Raw genomic sequence first — 17,451 nt, 5'->3', positions numbered from 1 at the left:
GCAGGTGAGTCCAGGGACCAGTGGATCCAGGAACTGTGACCACCCCTCAGGAAGCCCAGCTCTAGGGTCCCTTGACCCTGCTCTGCCACTTGCCCCTGTCAGTTGTAAGAACTTAGGAGACAGAGAGGAGCTTGCTGAGGGAGCTGGGGTGAGGCCAGGGGGCCAAGACAGACCGAGTGAGGAGCCCTATGAGGCCCAGGTGAGGGTCCTACAGTCGTGCAGGAGCTGGGTGCTTTGAAGCCTCTCCCCTAAACCTTCATACATGCTTTGTGCAGTGACTGGCCCTGTGGGGTCTGTGTGTGGGGTACACCAACCCCTTCACTTTGGGCCCTCCCCAGGGAGTCAGGGAGCTGTAGAAACCTGTCTCCCAAGGGAGCAGCCTGCTGGAGAGCTGCCTATCCAGCAACTCTCTCCAGGGCCACTCTGATTCCAAGCTCAGACATCTTGGTTCTTGGCCCTGGTGAGCTGTCTGGATGGCCTGGTCTCACCTTGGGTGAGGGGCCCCTGCCCCAGCCTAGTGTCACGTGAGCCCTGCACTGGGCTGGCATGCTCTCGTCCGGCAGGCGCTGGGCCACACTTCAGGCACCGCTGTGCATAAAGGCATCTGCTGCTCACTGTCTGGGGCAGATGGGCTGCCAGTGAGCTAAGTGTGTGCGGGGGAAGGGGTGCCATAGGAACCCCTTCCCGCGGTAGCGTGGGGGCGGGAGAGACAGGCGCCCGCCGAGGGAGAGTGGGGAGCGCAGGGAGGGAGGGGCTGGGATCACATGGGCTCCCGGTTTGGGGTGAGGCCCGTGGTGCTGGTTCCTGGGCCAGGGGCTCAGGAAATCCCAGTACAACCACCGATGGGAGGGGGGACTGGAAGCACTGGCCGAGGCAGGGATTCCCCTGGTATCACTGGGGGCATTGGGCAGAGGGCCTGAGGGAGCGAGTTTGGATCGTCTTCAGGGTGCCTTCCAGTTCCTAAACCCTGAGCTTCAGCAGGCTGGGGGCATCCTGCCATCTGAGGGGCCTCCTGTGAGGATAGGAGGATGCCAGCGCCGTCTGCTATGGCTCCCAGAGAGGTTTTAGAAGTGCTGTGTGCCAGGTGCTGCCACTCTGCAGAGTCGGGCTCGGTGCCTGCTTCTGCAGCCCCTCCTGGCCGCAGCGGGAACCATGCAGTGTGGGTCCTGGCAGGTGATAGGGGCAGCCTACTGGACCCTGGACCCCCAGGGCCACTGGGAGGTGTGGAAAATCAACAAGGAAACAGCCCAAGACCACCAATAGCCTCAGCAATGCACTCATGGGGTACTGGAAGGGGCAGGGGCAGGAGTCAGGGAGGCCCACTAGGCAAACCCTAGAATCCTGCTTTGGAAAACCTTAGGGCTTCTCATTCATAGTGATGGTGAGCAGAGTCACTGGGCACACTCAGCACCTCCTTGGGTGTCAGATGCCACCCTGAGCACTTGGCCCCATGGCCTTCAGTAATCGGCCCAGGAGTAGGGGAGGCAGCCATTACCCCACTAGACAGAGGGGGAGGCTGAGGCTTAGAAAGATGACGTGGCTGGTGGAAGCCTGGGGGCCAGGTGGGCTGAGCTGGGAATGGAGCTGGAGGCCAGCTGGCTGGACAGTCCTAATGGTCACCTCAAATGCCTGGGCATCCCACGGGATGGGGAGGGTAGATGCCTCGACCCTCCACACTCCAGAAGCCCAGGGGAGAGTGCCAGGTGGGCCTGGTGTCCCCTCCTCCTCCCTCCCTAGGAGGCCCCCACCCCGCCCCTGCAGCCGCCTCCACCCGCCCGGCTGCAGTGACTCAGCTCAGCTGTTCCTCAGCCGCTCTGCTTGCTGGTGGTTGCCTTTCTTTTTCTTTCCCAACGTGTGACATTGCCATTGTGCTGTGACACAGTGACTGCCTCTGCCCAGGAGCGCCCATGGTGCCCCCCTTGAGATGGCCAAGGTGGCCAGATGGCCAGGCCTCACCCTCAGACCCTGGTCATGGGTAAAGAGACTGTCACCTTCAGAGCAGGCACAGTCCTCACCTTAGTTCCACCTGACTTGGGCACAGTGCCGGGGGACACCTGTCCAAAGTCACCCTCCGTAGCTGCCTCACGACTCAAGGACCTGTGTCCTTGAAGTAGGTGGGGCATCAAGAGGCCAGAAATCCTTCTAGAGAGGGTAACCCAGAAGGGACATTTCAAGAAATGGGTAAGAAATGGAAAGATGTGTCCTGGAGAAGACTAGGGCAGGGCATTGCCCATTACCAAGGCCAGGATTGGAGGGGCAAGTTACAATGTAGGAAGCTTCTCTGATACTTGGGACTGTCAGTGGAATTTGCTGTTTTGTTAGGTGGTGAGCTCACTGTTCCTAGAAGGATTCAAGCCCTGACATGGACAGGATTCTTCATGGGATTGAGCCCAGTGTGGTAGAGTTGGTAGGAATAGCACTAGAAGCTAGAGCTGGACATTTGGGGTGGGAATCTCAGGTTTATATAAACTCAGGCAAGTCATTAGGCCTCTGACAGCCTCAGTCTTCCCTTCTGTAAAATGGGGTTACTATCTCCTTTGCAGGCAATAGTGAGGATCTAAGGAGACAGTGTAGGACAAAGGGCCATGTAAACGGTGGAATGTACACAGATGTTTTTATATTCTAGTTCTGACCCATGCATCTTGAAGGTTCTCCATCTCTGACAGCATTTTCTGCCAAGGATGGGAATGAGCCCCATCAGAAGAAAGGGCCCAAACTCCAACAGGGAGGATTTGGGGAGGGGAAAAGGATGGCTCTGGGAAAGTGGGAAGTCAATAAATGAGATTGGGGGACCCACCCTTTCCCTTGTGCCTGGGGAGGAAAGGCAAGGCATCTTCTCTTGCCTCCTGGACTTGGAGATCTTGGGGGTCTGGGGCACAGGGGCACCTGGGAGCCCTCAAGAAGATGAGCTGTTCGTGGTGCCTGGCCTTGGAGAAAGGACAATGTTGGGGACACCAGAGGTGGTGGAAAGCTCTGTCTGGGCAGCCACAGCTGACTTGAGGTTTCAGAAGCCAAAAGGAGATTTGATGGTCCAGTGAATGCTGGACTAGGACAGCTGGTTTCTCCTGCCTGAATGTTCCTTCTGCCTCACCTCTCCCCCTCCTCCCTTGCCCCCTTCTCAGTGCTCATTTCTCATGCCTCTTGGAGTGGATTAAGTGGAGCCCTCAAAAGATGGAATCTTGGAGCCTCAGACCGTGACCATATCTAGAATAGGATTTTTTGCAGATATACCAAGTTCAGGATCTCAAGATGAGATCATCCTGGATTAGAGTAGGTCCTAAATCCAATGTCAGGTGTCAGAAGAGAAAAGCAGAGGGAGATTTGAGACTCAGAGATGACTCTAAACTTGGAGGCAGAGACAGGAGTGGTGCACCCACCAGCCAAGGAACACCAAAGGTCTCCAGCAGCCACTGGAGACTGGAAGAGAAGCCTGGAACGGTTTCTTCCTCAGAGCGCAGCAGCTGCTGGGCGTTTGGGCTGCTGAAGTCCTCTGTGAACTAAAGGGGTTCTGAGGTGGCTGCTGGTTTGTGGGGTCTTCCTGCCTTGCTGGTATTCCCTGACTCCCTTGCAGCTAGAGTGGGGGCATGTGACCTGGGCTCTACCAACCAAGATTCACCTGGGCAGACTGACTCAGAAGCAGGCGACACCAAAAAACTTATCCTCCTGAATCTTTTCTAGCAAGGGTGGCGGCAGAAGGCCCTTGCTTTGGAGCATCAGTGCCCTATCATGTGTGGGCTGCTGGGTCTGCACCCAATGGGGAGACCATGTGGTTGGGGTGTTGCTCCTGGGCGTATGGCCACTGGGGAGAAACTTTCTTTTCCATCAAGCTAGCCAGAGTGGGTCCTATACTGCTGGTTCTGAGCAGTAGAGGGGGTAAGGAGACCTCTGTCCGTGGGGCAGGGAGGTCATGCCCCAGAGAGAAGCTCCTAGAAGCCCTTCTCCTGCTAATCCCGGCTGGATGGGAGCTGACCTCTGTCCCAGGACTTTGTGGGACTGGAGCTGGCCAAGAAGTCCATGGAGATCAGGGGGAGGAGACACAGTCTGGGCTGGGAGCACCTGGTCAGGACAAGGTGGCCCTCGATTCCCCCACAGACTTTTCCCTGGGCTTGGCACCCACTCCCCATTTCATCCCTCCTCAGGCCCCCTGTCCTCCTCCTCTCCCCTACACCCTTCTTGGAAATGAAGTCATCTGGAGAAATAATCAAAAAATAGAAAGAAAAAAAAAATGCTAAGAAAATGGGATTTTTTTCTCCCCCTTCAAACATTTGGTAAGGCACCTCCCACACGGATGAGTGTCCACCGGGGCCTGTTTTTGTCCCAGGGAGACTCAGGCCTGAACCTCTTGGGTGTATAAGCCAGGTGGGCCTCCCCACTCCCCACAATGCAGGCTCCACACTGGACCTCTTCTGGCCAGCCAAGGTCAGCCCCTGAAGCCTGAGACCCCAGGTGTACTTTCAGCAGAAGGCCCAGAAGCCCCTGAGGCAGAGGCAGGTTAGGAAGAGAGGGCAGGAGGGTTCAAGTTCAGGGGGAATATTAGCCCCCAAGTGAGGTCTCTGTCTCCACTCTCTCCTGTGTTCCCACTGGCCCACGCTTTGCCGCAGAGTTCTCATTTGTTTATTTATAATTTAAACTCAGCCTGCTTCCAAGAAAGCTCAAGGCACTTGCTGAAAAGCTGCTTCCACGAGCTGGGATGTGCTCTGTCAGCTTTGGGCTCAAAGCCCATAGACACGACCCCGTTGCTCAGCCTGGCTCCCCGGCCCCCTGGCCCCTGCCACCCTGATGTGCACCTGGCTTCCAAACACATCCTCCCTTCTAGGGCAGCTTGCTGGGATGACCCCGCCTGGGGTGCCTCCTCCCATCTCGGGACCAGCCCCTTCCTCCATGGTCCCTTCTCTGGCTCCAACGGGAGGGTCCCTGGGGGCATCTGCACCTCTTTTCTGCCTCTCAGCCATCTGTTCTGTCACAGTCTCCTGGTATAGGCTGCTCCTTTTGCTCCCAACTGAACTGGCCCAACCTTTGAAGAGCTGTGACCAAGTCTCGTCACTGTTGCCAGTGATGGATGATATGATGGTGATGGTGGGGGCTCCCCTCCACGTCTGGAGTAGTATTAGGCCTGGGGCACCACATCTCTCGGGCATAGGTTCCCACAGCTGAGGTACAGGAAGGGAAGGGCCCGTAGGAAGGTCTGGTAGGGGAGAGACTGCCGAGGAGGGCAGGGGTCACGCTGATGGCCTCATCTACACGCCAGGTAGAGGCCAAAGATGATGTTTTCTTGTTTCTTCAGGACTCAGTAACCAAGTCTGACTCCATACACCTGGGGGCATGGCGGGGAGGGAGGACCAAGTGCAGTGAGGACCCCGGTGGCTACAGTTGCCTTTGGCAGCCTCATTTCAAACTTCCCAGCCCAGCTGGGCCTCAGGACTTCTTGCTTCCTGCAGGAGGATCACCTTGATCCTGGGTCTCCCTTCCCTCAGCTTTGCGTTCTTGGGCTCACTTTTCCATCTTGTGGCAAAACAAGCAAGTGTGGGCACTGCCCTGGCTCCTTTTCAGATCCGTGCAAGCCAGGGCCAGATAAGGGGTTTACCTAGGATAGCTTGCAAACAGCGCTTCACTTCTCCAATCCCCAGTTCCTCCTTCATAAAATAGAGCTAATGACACTGATCTCACTGGGGGTGCTGACAGGCAAACAAGATAAAGCCCCCTAAGTACACATATGCTTCCATCCCCTCTCAGAGCCTCAGTTTTCCCATCTGTAAAATGAAGCCCTCTCAGGCTGTAGATCCAACTCCTGCAGAGCAGGTTGGATGCCTCTGCCAGCTAGGAGGGCACATCATTAGCAAGGGGCAGGGGCTCCCCTCCTTTCCTACTATTTCTGAGTTCAAGATCCCACTGGACTTAGTTAGTTGTGGCCTATGTCCCTCCCTCCCTCGGCCTGAGCAGACACAACCTGGCAAAAGGGACCCTGGCAGGGCCCTTGGGGGTTGCCCTCAGTAAGCCTCAGTGGCAAGAGCGATGCCAGGTAAGCTGTGCCAGGAATGCTCGGCCACTCGGCAAGCACAGCAGAGCATGGCCTTTCCCTGGTTCCGGCTCTCCTCCCTGCTACTGCATTCCATGGGGCCACAGATGCCCTGGCTGTGGGGGTTGAGGCAGACCAGATGTCTGTTTCAGGCCACCATGCCCCATGCCAGGACAGTACAGCAGGGCCCGATGCTGACGCAGCCCTGGAACCCTAGATTTTGGCACTAAGAGGGAAGCAAGGGCAGGAGAGCAGGTGGAGAGGAGCCACCTGGCCCTTCTCCTGAAGGAAATGCCTTTGAGCCATAGACTAGCCCAGGAGCATCTGGCTGCTGGGGTGGCCTGTGCCCTGCTCCCCATGAGGCTGGCAGCATATGGCTGCCTTCGCTCACTCAAGCCACACACCAAGCAAAAGCCCCTTTCCCATTGCCCACACCCACAGGGAAGCCAGTTGTCTGGACACTTGGATGCAATTCTGGGCAGCCTGGATGCTTGTCTGGCTTCTCGCCTGAGAAGCAGCATCCGGCCCTGGGAAAAGCACAGGCTTCTCAGCTACCAAGAGTTGAATCCCAGAAATCATGTCTGCGCAGAGGAGAAGACCAGTAATTGTTGTTTATGGTGCACACTTCACGCCAGAAGAGCCCCCCGGACCACTGGGAGGAATTCTAGAGACCCCATTCTAGAGGGGTCCCACCCTCTTCCACTACGCCTCAGGTGCCCATCCTCAGCACTGCACTCTGTGTGGTGGTAGTCACTTCTCTGTCCCTCCCACCAGACTGAGAACCTTGAAGGCAGCACCAGACCTTCTCACACAGTTCAGCAGAGTGCCAGGCATGCAGGAGGGACTGCCAGCAACAGCCAGTGACATCTGGAGACCAAAGGATTCTGAGCTGAGGATGACAGTGTTTGGAGGAATAGGGCTCCCAAAAGCTCCTTGGGCCTCCCACAGAAATGGGAGGCCACTCTTTGGGAGTGAGATGTCAAAAGCAAGACACTTGGCACGTGGGCAGTCAGCTAGTCCTGGCCAGTTCTCCTTCCAGAGAGGGTGACCCAAGGGATTCAACACCCTTAGGGAAGATGAGAAGACCCCTCATCCACCTGCTTAGTCGGCAACAACTACTGAGCACCTGCTCTGGTCTGAACAAGACAAACTCTTGGCCATGGAACTTTCAGACAATATAAGTACATTATCAACTGTGTTGGATGGTGATGAGACCTGTGGAGAAAAATCAGGCCAGGGAGGATGGAGAATGTGGGGTGTAACTTTAAGCAGGTAGTCACCTCACTTAAAGAGGTGTTGCCTAGACAGAGGGACCAGCAAGTGGTTGGCGGGAGATGAAGCAAGGTCAGTCACGAGTGAACAAGGCTGAAGTAGGGGAGCAGTGGGGTAGAGGCAGACGGGGCACAGCCTTGACAGGGAAACGGGGAACCACCAGATGGAACATGGACTGAAGGGCGGAGATGGAAGACCCGGCGAGAGGTTGGGCATTACTCAAAGCGACTAAAGGTGGTCCAGGGTGGTCGCAGCGGAGGAGGGACAAGGAGCCTATTCTGGTCACATTTTGCTGGCACAGCCAGCAAAACCGGCTACCCCACCGTACGCCGGAATGACAGTCCAGGAGGCCACCCAGGCCGGAAGCCTCGCCCGCACCCTCTTGGCCTGCGCCGACCGGAAGCCACGAGGCCAAGTTCTCGCGGGAGCGCCACCTGGGTCCCGCCCCTGAAGCGCCGCCAATCGCGGCGCGCCCGAGGGCGTTGCCGTGGCAACCGCGCCCGGCGTCTGAGTCCCGCAGTCCTGCCCCAGAACTTGGCCTCCAGGCCTCGGCATCCGGGTGCTCGCGCCGCCTGGGTATCTCCGTTACCGCGATCGGGGTCGCGGGCGTCCTCCTCCCCAGGGCTCCTTCTCAAGAAGGTTCAGGGGCAGGAGGCAGCAGAAAATCCAGTCGATCCCTTTAACGTTGTCCAAGCATTTTACATCCTCCCGGTGTTGAGGAGCCAAGGCCGACACCACCCACCCCTCGCCCAGAGAGCTACTCCACCTCCCCCGTTCACCACCCACCCTCAAACATCGCCGCCCCCTCCACCCCCATTTCCTCGCGGAGGAGCAGGTCGTGGGGAGAGAATGGCTCTAGGCTGCAAAATTCCTGAGGACAGGGACACTCGCAACACATTAACTGTCGAAGGAGGAATGAAAGCACGAGTACTCAGTCAGTGTGAACTTGAGAAGGAGTGTTTGTTCCTTGGGTTCACCCAGAACCAAATCTAACTCCAAGGAAAGTTACTGCAACTGGGAAAAAAGCACAGTTGGCTGGAGAATTTGGCTTAAAAATAAATAAATAAAATTTAAATTACATAACCAACACATGTTTGGTGTAAAACACGAAAGTATAAAAATCCTTGATCCCACCGCAAGATATAACCACTGCTGACATTTCAGAATATTTTCTTCTAGGCTTTTTTTTTTTTTTTCAATATATTGCATATGCATTTTTTTCCCAAATAAAATTATATTCATGTGCTGCAGTGCCCCCATGGACCCTCATGTGTGGGAATGGAGACTCCTGATGTGATTGAAGAGTTTTCCCTCCCTAGTATCCCTGTTTCTTCCCCAACACACACACACACAGACACAGACACACACACTAAGACTCAAGGGCACACATGTACACTGATACAACTGATACCGATGTAGGCGCCGGTTCCCTGAGCCTCCTGATACAGAGGGGGTTCTGGGAGTGACAGTGGGCCCTCCATGCTCTGTGATCATTTCTACAGTCAGTCCCAAGATATCTCTGCCTTCTAGGCTAGGGGTGCTATCGTAGGAGACAGGGTCAAGATGGGGCTTGAGGAATCTGCCAGTCCAGGGAGGGAAGTTCAGGCAAGCAGGCCTAGCCAAGGGCTCCATCCTCCAGGTGTGAGAGTCCTCAGAGAAATAGGAGAAACAGCCAGGTCAGATGAGGAGGCAGCAAAAGCAAGCAAGCAAAATGCCAACACTTTGCTTCTGCCATCCCTGGGAACCACTGATCATGCTTTCGGACCATGGGTTCTCTGAAGGAGGACCCCACAACTCACCCACCCACACATACACATCCCATATGGTTTCATCAGACAAAGAGACATGTTATATCCTGGTACTTTGAAAGAACCCCCTTAGCTAGCCCACCCTCCAAGGCAAAAATTGGAAGCAATACATATGTGTGCTGGGACAGGGGAGGCAGATATGCCTCCTACCTCTGAGCTATATTTCTAACCTGGGAGCCAGTTATTCACAAGTCTGGCCCCTTAGCCCTCCTGGCTGAGCACACACAGGGTCATGGGAATGACATCACCATATATCCTGATCAAAACATGGGACATTTTTGTAGAGCCTTATGTCCTGCCTCCTTGGTGCCTGCCAGTGTGGACTGATCTTGACTTTTCCACAGACTCTAGTCTTTTTTTTTGGGGGGGGGGGGGCTCTCTTTAGTTCCCCTACCAGGGATCAAACTCGGGCATTTGGCAGTGAAAGCATGGAGTCTTAACCGCTGGGCCACTGGGCAGTTCCCTCCAAAAACTCTGTCTTTCAGGGTGTCTTGAGTGTGCTGGCTCAGAAAGGGGGAGGCTAGGCACCTATGCACTGTCCACTAAGATGCTGAAGCTGATGCAAACAGCCCAGTCTAGCTCGCTTCAGTGAAGTTCTTTTCTCAGAAGCTCCTTAGAAGGTGGTTGTAGGACACAGAGGCTGTCCATGTGTTCACACTCACTTCTTCCTGCCCTGCAGGTGGAAAAAGCCCCCTCCCGCACCAAGTAGCCACAGGGAACCCTGTTCCATATGCCATCACTCACAGTCCACAGAGAACCTCCTGATGGGTCTTTAGGACATTTCTTTCAAAAATCACGTCACACTTCTCCTCTTAAAACCATGCAGTGGCTTCCCATATTATTCAGAGTAAAACCCACAGTTCTTTCCTTGGTGTATGAGGTGTCAGTTACCTCCTATCCGAGGACCCCTAGAACACAACTGCAATGGAATTGAGTGAGAGCAACAATACACTGTGGGGAGCTGGGGAGTGCTCATGGGGTGATGCCATGGTAGGGTATCTTAGTAATTTGTGTCTAGGAGGCAGGAGAACTTTAGTAAATTTAGGCTAAAATTGGCAAACCCACTCCAGTCAGCAAGGAAACGGGGCCTGAGGGCCATTTTTAGGTCTGGACAGAGTTCATGCTCTGTCTGTGTTCAGAGATGACTGCTGAGGCCTCTTGTTTCTGTCTCCATCCATCTTGGCCGTGTCTGATAACAGAGACCTCACTGAGCTATGAAATTTTCTGCACATCATCGAGGCGAGCTGCTTTTCTCCTTCTCAAGCCCCTGTGTGACCTGACCCTCCCACACCCCAGCTCTTGCTCTCTCCTGCCATGCTGCCGCCCCTCCAGGCCCTCTGCCTGGTCTCTCTGCCCAGGGACCCTCCCCTGCCCCACCTTACTCTCTGTCCCTTTATCCTACCTTGGATTCTCACCATCTCCTTTCCTTCCACTAAGCGAATGCTTCATCCTCTCATCCCCCCTTATCTCTGGCTCCTCTCCCCAGGTTGCCACCAAATCCACAACAGGGAGAGTCTGGTCACATGCCAGAGTGTCACAATGCTGGGCAGCTCCCCAGGGGCAGTCTTGTCCTCCCAAAGCACTTGGGTGTTTTCCGGTGTTGGTGACCCCATTCTGCACTGCTGTCTGTGCTAGAGCACTGAAAGAAAGTGAAAACTGAAAGTGAAGTCGTTCAGTCATGTCCGACTCTTTGGGACCCCGTGGACTGTAGCCTACTAGGCTCCTCTATCCATGGAGTTTTCCAGGCAAGAGTACTGGAGTGGGTTGCCATTTCCTTCTCCAGGGGTTCTTCCTGACCCCAGGATTGAACTTGAGTCTCCCACATTGCAGGCAGACGCTTTACCACCTGAGCCACCAGGGAAGCTGTAGCACTAAGAGACCCACACTGGCTGTGGGAAGTGTGTAATGTACAGAAGCTGCCTTGACCAGACGGCTTCTCAGCCTCCCCTTTGAGCTGCCACATGCCAACAGTCTGATGACCCCTTGAGCCTTAAAGAGCAAAGAAACGGGCTCCGAGGCTCTGGTTCCTTCAGCTGGAGGCTAGGACCCCACACCAACCAAGGTGAGCTCCTAATGTTCCCAGTCCTCCAACCTTAGAGCCTCCCTTTCCTTGGCTCTTAAAATAAAAGGATGTTAGCCCCGCCATTCATTTCTTAGTAGGAGTGCTAGTTGCTCAGTTGTGTCCAACTCTTTGTGACCCCACAGATTGTAGCCTGCCAGGCCTCTCTGTCCATGGGATTCTCCAGGCAAGAATACTGGAGTGAGTTGCTGTTCCCTTCTCCAGAGGATCTTCCCAACCCAGGGATTGAACCTGGGTTTCCTGCAGGCAGATTCTTTACTGTCTGAGTTATCTTGGGCTGCCATAATAGGATGCTGCAGGCTGGGAAGCTTCGAACAATAGAAATTAATTCCCTCGGTCTGGAGACTGGAAGTCTGAAATCAGTGTCAGCAGGATCCTTTTGGAGGTTCTGGGACAGAATTCGCTCTAGTCCCCTCTCCAGCTTCTGGTGGCTGCTGGCGATCCTTGGCTTGTGGAGCATCATCCAGTCTCTGCCCTGTCTTCACTTGACCTTCTCACTATGTCCCTGTGCTTTTGACCAAATTTCCCAGGCTTTGTACCAGTGTGACTGTAATCTAGTACGACTGCCTTAACTTCATGTGACACCTGCAAAGACCATATTTCCAAGTAAGTTCACAAGTTCTGAGTGGATATGAATTTCGGCAGGACACAACTCACCCTACCACAGCTCCCATCCGTATAAGGCAGAAAACTCAGGGTCCCGTGAGGGTCCCCATGTTTTTCTGCCTTCACGTTTCCTACTTCTGCTTCACACTCGATAGGGGGTCTACGCTGGACACCACCCAACTTCTCTGTGCAGAGCTTCGTTTACCTGGGCCTTTCTGGAAGCAGACATTCACTTGTGTTTGGGTGATGGAGCAACTTGCTACAGATGACAACACAGGCGTTTCTGGCCAGCTGGGCTTTCCTGCCCGGCCTTTGACCACTTTGTTTCTTTTCTTTCCCCAGTTCTCTGTTCCACAGATTCTTACCTCTTCCCTCCCAGGATGTCTATAAAAACCACAGTTCCTTTTGCTGCTGTGCAAGCAGCTCCCTTTGCCTTTTTCTTCCTGCCTGAACCCTTGAAGGCAGGGGAGAGGGTGAGTCCACCTTCCAAACCAACAAAAGCCACTGGGATATTTTCCTAAACCGAGTCAACCCAGCGTGTGACAAGCACCAGTTCCACTGGTGCATGAAAGCAGCCAGTCCTTATTTCAAAGAGAATTTCTGTTGTTTTTTTCTTCTTTCTACATCTGCGCTAACATTCTGTGATTCTTAGAGAACCAGAATTCTGAAGAGCAAAGACCAGAGCCAAGAATGCTCCAGCCAGAAGGATCTTCTAGGAGGAAGGAAACAGACCCGACCTCTGCTTGCCCGGGTTCTGCGTTAGGGAGATGTGGAGCTGTGCAGACCAATCAGGTGTGGCTGGCACTGCTAAGGGGATACGGATGCAATGAGACAGGATCACAGGGCGAACTAATTTACATGGGCTGGGGAATCAAAAACGAGTAGCATTAGCCTAGCAAATTATTTATTGGATATGACACTAAAAGCACAGGCAATGAAAAAAATACAAATTGGACTTCAAAATAAAAAACTTTTGTGTATCAAAGGATACTATCAAGAGAGTGAAAAGAGAACCCACAGAATGTGAGCAAATATTCACAAGTCATATATCCAATAATGGATGAATATCAGGAATATATACAAAATTTCTATAACTCAACAATTAAAAAAAAACACCTAATATTAAAATGGCCAAAGGGTTTGAATAGACATTTTGAAAAGAAGATGCACAAATGGCCATAAGCACATGAAAATCAATATATCACGAGTATGTTGTGATATGATATGATACCACTAATCATTCAGTTCAGTTCAGTTCAGTCGCTCAGTCGTGTCTGACTCTTTGCGACCCCATGAATCGCAGCACACCAGGCCTCCCTGTTCATCACCATCTCCCGGAGTTCACTCAGACTCAGGTCCATCCAGTCCGTGATGCCATCCAGCCATCTCATCCTCGGTCGTCCCCTTCTCCTCCTGCCCCCAATCCCCACCAGCATCAGAGTCTTTTCCAATGAGTCAACTCTTCGCATGAGGTGGCCAAAGTACTGGAGTTTCAGCTTTAGCATCATTCCTTCCAAAGAAATCCCAGGGTTGATCTCCTTCAGAATGGACTGGTTGGATCTCCTTGCAGTCCAAGGGACTCCCAAGAGCCTTCTCGAACACCACAGTTCAAAAGCATCAATTCTTTGGCGCTCAGCCTTCTTCACAGTCCAACTCTTACATCCATACATGACCACAGGAAAAACCATAGCCTTGACTAGACATTAGGGAAGTGCAAATCAAATCCATGTAAGATAGCACCTCATACCCATTAGGATGTGTGTGTGTGTGAGTCGCTCAGTTGTGTCTGACTCTGAGACCCCATGAACTGTAGCCCACCAGGCTTCTCTGTGGCAAGAATACTGGAGTGAATTGCCATTCCCTTCTCCAGAGGATCTTCCCACCTCAGGGATCAAACCCTGGTCTCCTGCATCACAGGCAGATTCTTTACCGTTTGAGCTACAGGGAAGTCCTTACCCATTAGGATGACAACCATCAAGTAACAACAGCAGGAATAACAAATGTGGGTGGAGATGCTGGAACCTAGTACACTGTTGGTAGGAATGTAAAATGGTGAAGCCACTGAAGAAAACAGTGTGGTTATTCCTCAAAACCTATACATAGAATCACCATATGACTCTACTCCTAGGTATATACCCAAAGGGATTGACAGGGAGAACTAAAACAGACACCTGCACACCTGCATTCTTAGCAGCACTATTCACAATAGCCAAAAGATGGGCCCAAGGGCCCATCAACAGATGAACAGATAAATAAAGGTGGTCTATCACTACGATGGAATATTATTCAGCTGTAAAGGAATGGCATTGTGAGCCACCCTACAAGATGGACGAACCTTGAAAACATGCTGAGAAGCCTGACACGAAAGGACAAATACTGTATGATTCATTTATATAAGGCACCTAAGATAGTCAATTCATGGAGACAGAAAGTAGAGTGGAGGTTACCAGGGACTGGAGGTTACCAGGGTTGACATTGGCAGTCAGTGTCTAATGTGTGCAAAGTTTCTGTTTGGGTAGATGAAAAGTTTTAGAAATAGTTATAGTTGCAAACGCTGTGAATATAATAACACCAATGAGTTTTACGGTTAAGACGGTCCATTTGATGTTGTTTACATTTACCACAATTTTTAAAAATTAGTTATGTAATATACCAAAAGCCATTGAGTCGTATACTTTAAATGAGTAAATTTTATGCTATGTCAATCATGTCTTAATAAAGCTATTAAAAAGGAGTGCAGCCCTCCCCCTATGCAAGTCCCGTGCAAACACCCCTAAGTTTCAGGAAGGGGTTTGATGCCTTAGAGACACTGACCATCTGGGCCTGGGCCCTCACAAAGATGGGGCAGGAGCACGGGCATCTCCCCAGCCCTGAGCGAGATCACGTGAGCGGAGCCTTCCTCTCTGCACCCCAGCCCTGCCCACTGCCTCCAGTGTCTCCTCTGCAGGCTGGTTCTGTGCTGAGCACACAGCCTCTCCACAGAAGCCAATTTTCTGCACAGCGAAAATGTTTTCTCTGTGCCCACTTTAGCAGATGGCCCCCCACCTTGGCCTGAATTGAGAAGCACAGAAATCAAACAGCGGACAGACGGCTTCCTTGGCAATGCCTTATAGGCACACAAGCATGCAAACTCACACCCGCTCTCCTCACCCTCCCCCATCCTCCCCCACCATTTGCCTTCGTTGTTTCTGAGCCTGGAGCTGGTCCAGGTGCCTGAGCTGAGCCTTCTTCTGCCCACAGACCACCCACTGGGCACCTGCCCCAGGTGATTGTTCATGGTAGGTGCTCAGGAAATAGGTATTCAATAAATGAATGAATGAATAAGTGTATGTTTTTCTTTTTTTCCCATTTTGTAAAACTTAAGCGTAGTTGAGGTACAATATTATATAAGTTACAGGTGTACAGTATAGCGATTCACAATTTAAGGCGGCTCAAATGGTAAAGAATCTGCCTGCAATGCAGGAGACCCAGGTTCGATCCCTGGGTCGGGAAGATCCCCAGAGGAGGGCATGGCAACCCACTCCAGTATTCTTGCCTGGAGAATCCCATGGACTGTAGCCCACCAGGCTCCTCTGTTCATGGGGTGCCAAAGAATCAGACACGACTGTGTGACTAACACAACAGACATTTATAGATATTATCAAATGTTGGCTGTATTCCTTGTGCTGTACGATATATCCTTGTAGCTTATTTTGTACATGGTAGCTTCTACTCTTAGTTCCCTACGCCTGTTGTGCCCCTCCCCTTACCCTTTCCCCACAGTAACCTCTAGTTTGTTCTCTGTACCTGTGGGTCTGCTTCTTTTTTGTTATATTCATTAGTTTATTGTGTCTTTTAGATTCCGCATGTAAGTGGTATCATACAGTATTTGTCTTTCTCTGACTTATTTCACTTGCATAATGCCCTCCAGGTCCACTGATGTTGTTCCAAATGACAAGATTTCAGTCGTTTTTACAGCTGAGTAGTATCCCATTATATATACATATACATATTTCAGTGTGTGTGTGTCTGTGTGGGTATAGTATATGCCATATCTTCTTTATCCATTCATCTCTTGATGAACACTTAGATTGCTTCTGTGCCTTATCTTGGCAATTATAAATAATGCTATTGTGAGTGCACATCTTTTCTAATTAGTTTTAGGGGTTTTTTTTGTTTTTTTTTTTTTAATGTATACCCAGGAGTGGAATTCCTGGGGCTTTCCTGGTGGTTCAGACAGTAAGGAATCTGCCTGCAATGTGAGAGACCTGAGTTGGATCCCTGGGTCAGGAAGATCCCCTGGAGAAGGGAATGGCTACCCACTCTAGTAGTATTCTTGCCTGGAGAATCCCATGGAGAGAGGAGCCTGGCGGTCTGTAGTCCATGGAGTCACAAACAGTGGACCTGACTAAGCAACTGACACTACTTTTCATAGTAGTTCTATTTTTAGTTTTTTAGTTTTTAGTTTTTTGAGAGACTTCCATACTGTTTTCCACAGTGGCTACACCAATTTACATTCCTACCAACAGTGTAAGAGGGTTCGATTTTCTCCATACCTTGTCAACATTTATTATTTGTGTGTGTGTTTGTTTGTTTTTTCAGCCACGTACCACACAGCATGTGGGAACCTTAGTTCCCTAACAAGGGATGGAACCCATGCCCCCTGCAATGGAAATGAGGAGTCTTAACCAGTGGACCATCAGGGAAGTCCTTGTGTTCTTTTTGATGACAGCCATTCTGACAGATGTGAAGTAATATCTCATTGTGGTTTTGATTTGCACTTCCCTGATGATTAGTGATGTTGAGCATCTTTTTCATGTGTCTGCTGGCCATCTGCACGTGCACGTTGGAAAAATGTCAATTCAGATTTTCTGCCCATTTTTTATGCAGGTTCTTTTTTGATGTTGAGTTGTGTGAGCTGTTTGTATATTTTGGATATTAACTTCTCACTGGTCATACCATTTGCAAATATTTTCTCCCAGTCAGTAGATTGTCTTTTCATTTTGTTGATGATTTCCTTTGCCGTGCAAAACTTTTAAGTTTAATTAGTTTATTTTTGCCCTTATTTACTTTGCCATAGGAGACAGATCCAAAAAAAATGTTGCTATAATTTATGTCAAAGAGTGTTCTGCCTATGTTTTCCTCTAGGAGTTTTATGGCTTCTGGTCTTAAATTTAGGTCTGTAATCCATTCTGTGTTTATTTCTGCATATAGTGTTAGAGAATGTTCTTGTGTTATTCTTTTACATATAGCTGTCCAGTTTTCTCAGCATCACTTATTGAAGAGACTGTCTTTTCTCAGCACCACTTATTGAAGAGACTGTCTTTTCTCCATTGTATGTGCCTGACTCCTTTGTTGTAGATTAATCAATCATGTGTGTGGGTTTATTTCTGGACCTTCTGTCTTGTTCCATTGATCCATATGTCTTTTTTTGCACCAGTACCATTCTCTTTTGATTACTGTAACTTTGTAGTATAATCTGAAGTCAGAGAATGTAATTCCTTCTTCTCTGTTCTTTCTCAATATTTTTTTTGTAATTTAGAGTTTTTTGTGTTTCCATACAAATTTCACAATTATTTCTCTTGTTCTATGAAAAAATATCATTGGTAACTTGACAGAGATTGCATTGAATCTGTAGATTGCCTTGAGTAGTGTGATAATTTTAGCAATATTGATTCTTCCAATCCAAG

General features: G+C 51.0%; 1 protein-coding gene across 1 annotated transcript in view; it reads left to right on the top strand.

Moving 5' to 3' along the window:
* ENDOV (endonuclease V) overlaps window positions 1–16,486 on the top strand; it is a 40,799-nt gene extending 24,313 nt beyond the window's left edge. Inside the window, exon 10 of the mRNA XM_052657825.1 lies at window positions 16,364–16,486. Within this exon, the coding sequence (XP_052513785.1) occupies window positions 16,364–16,449 (86 nt within the window). The 3' untranslated portion in view covers window positions 16,450–16,486. The remainder of the gene's footprint in view (window positions 1–16,363) is intronic.
* Window positions 16,487–17,451: the final 965 nt, after the last annotated feature.

This window comes from Budorcas taxicolor, chromosome 19, assembly GCF_023091745.1.
Source record: "Budorcas taxicolor isolate Tak-1 chromosome 19, Takin1.1, whole genome shotgun sequence".
Taxonomy (NCBI): domain Eukaryota; kingdom Metazoa; phylum Chordata; class Mammalia; order Artiodactyla; family Bovidae; genus Budorcas; species Budorcas taxicolor.
This window is presented reverse-complemented; position numbering and strand designations above follow the sequence as displayed.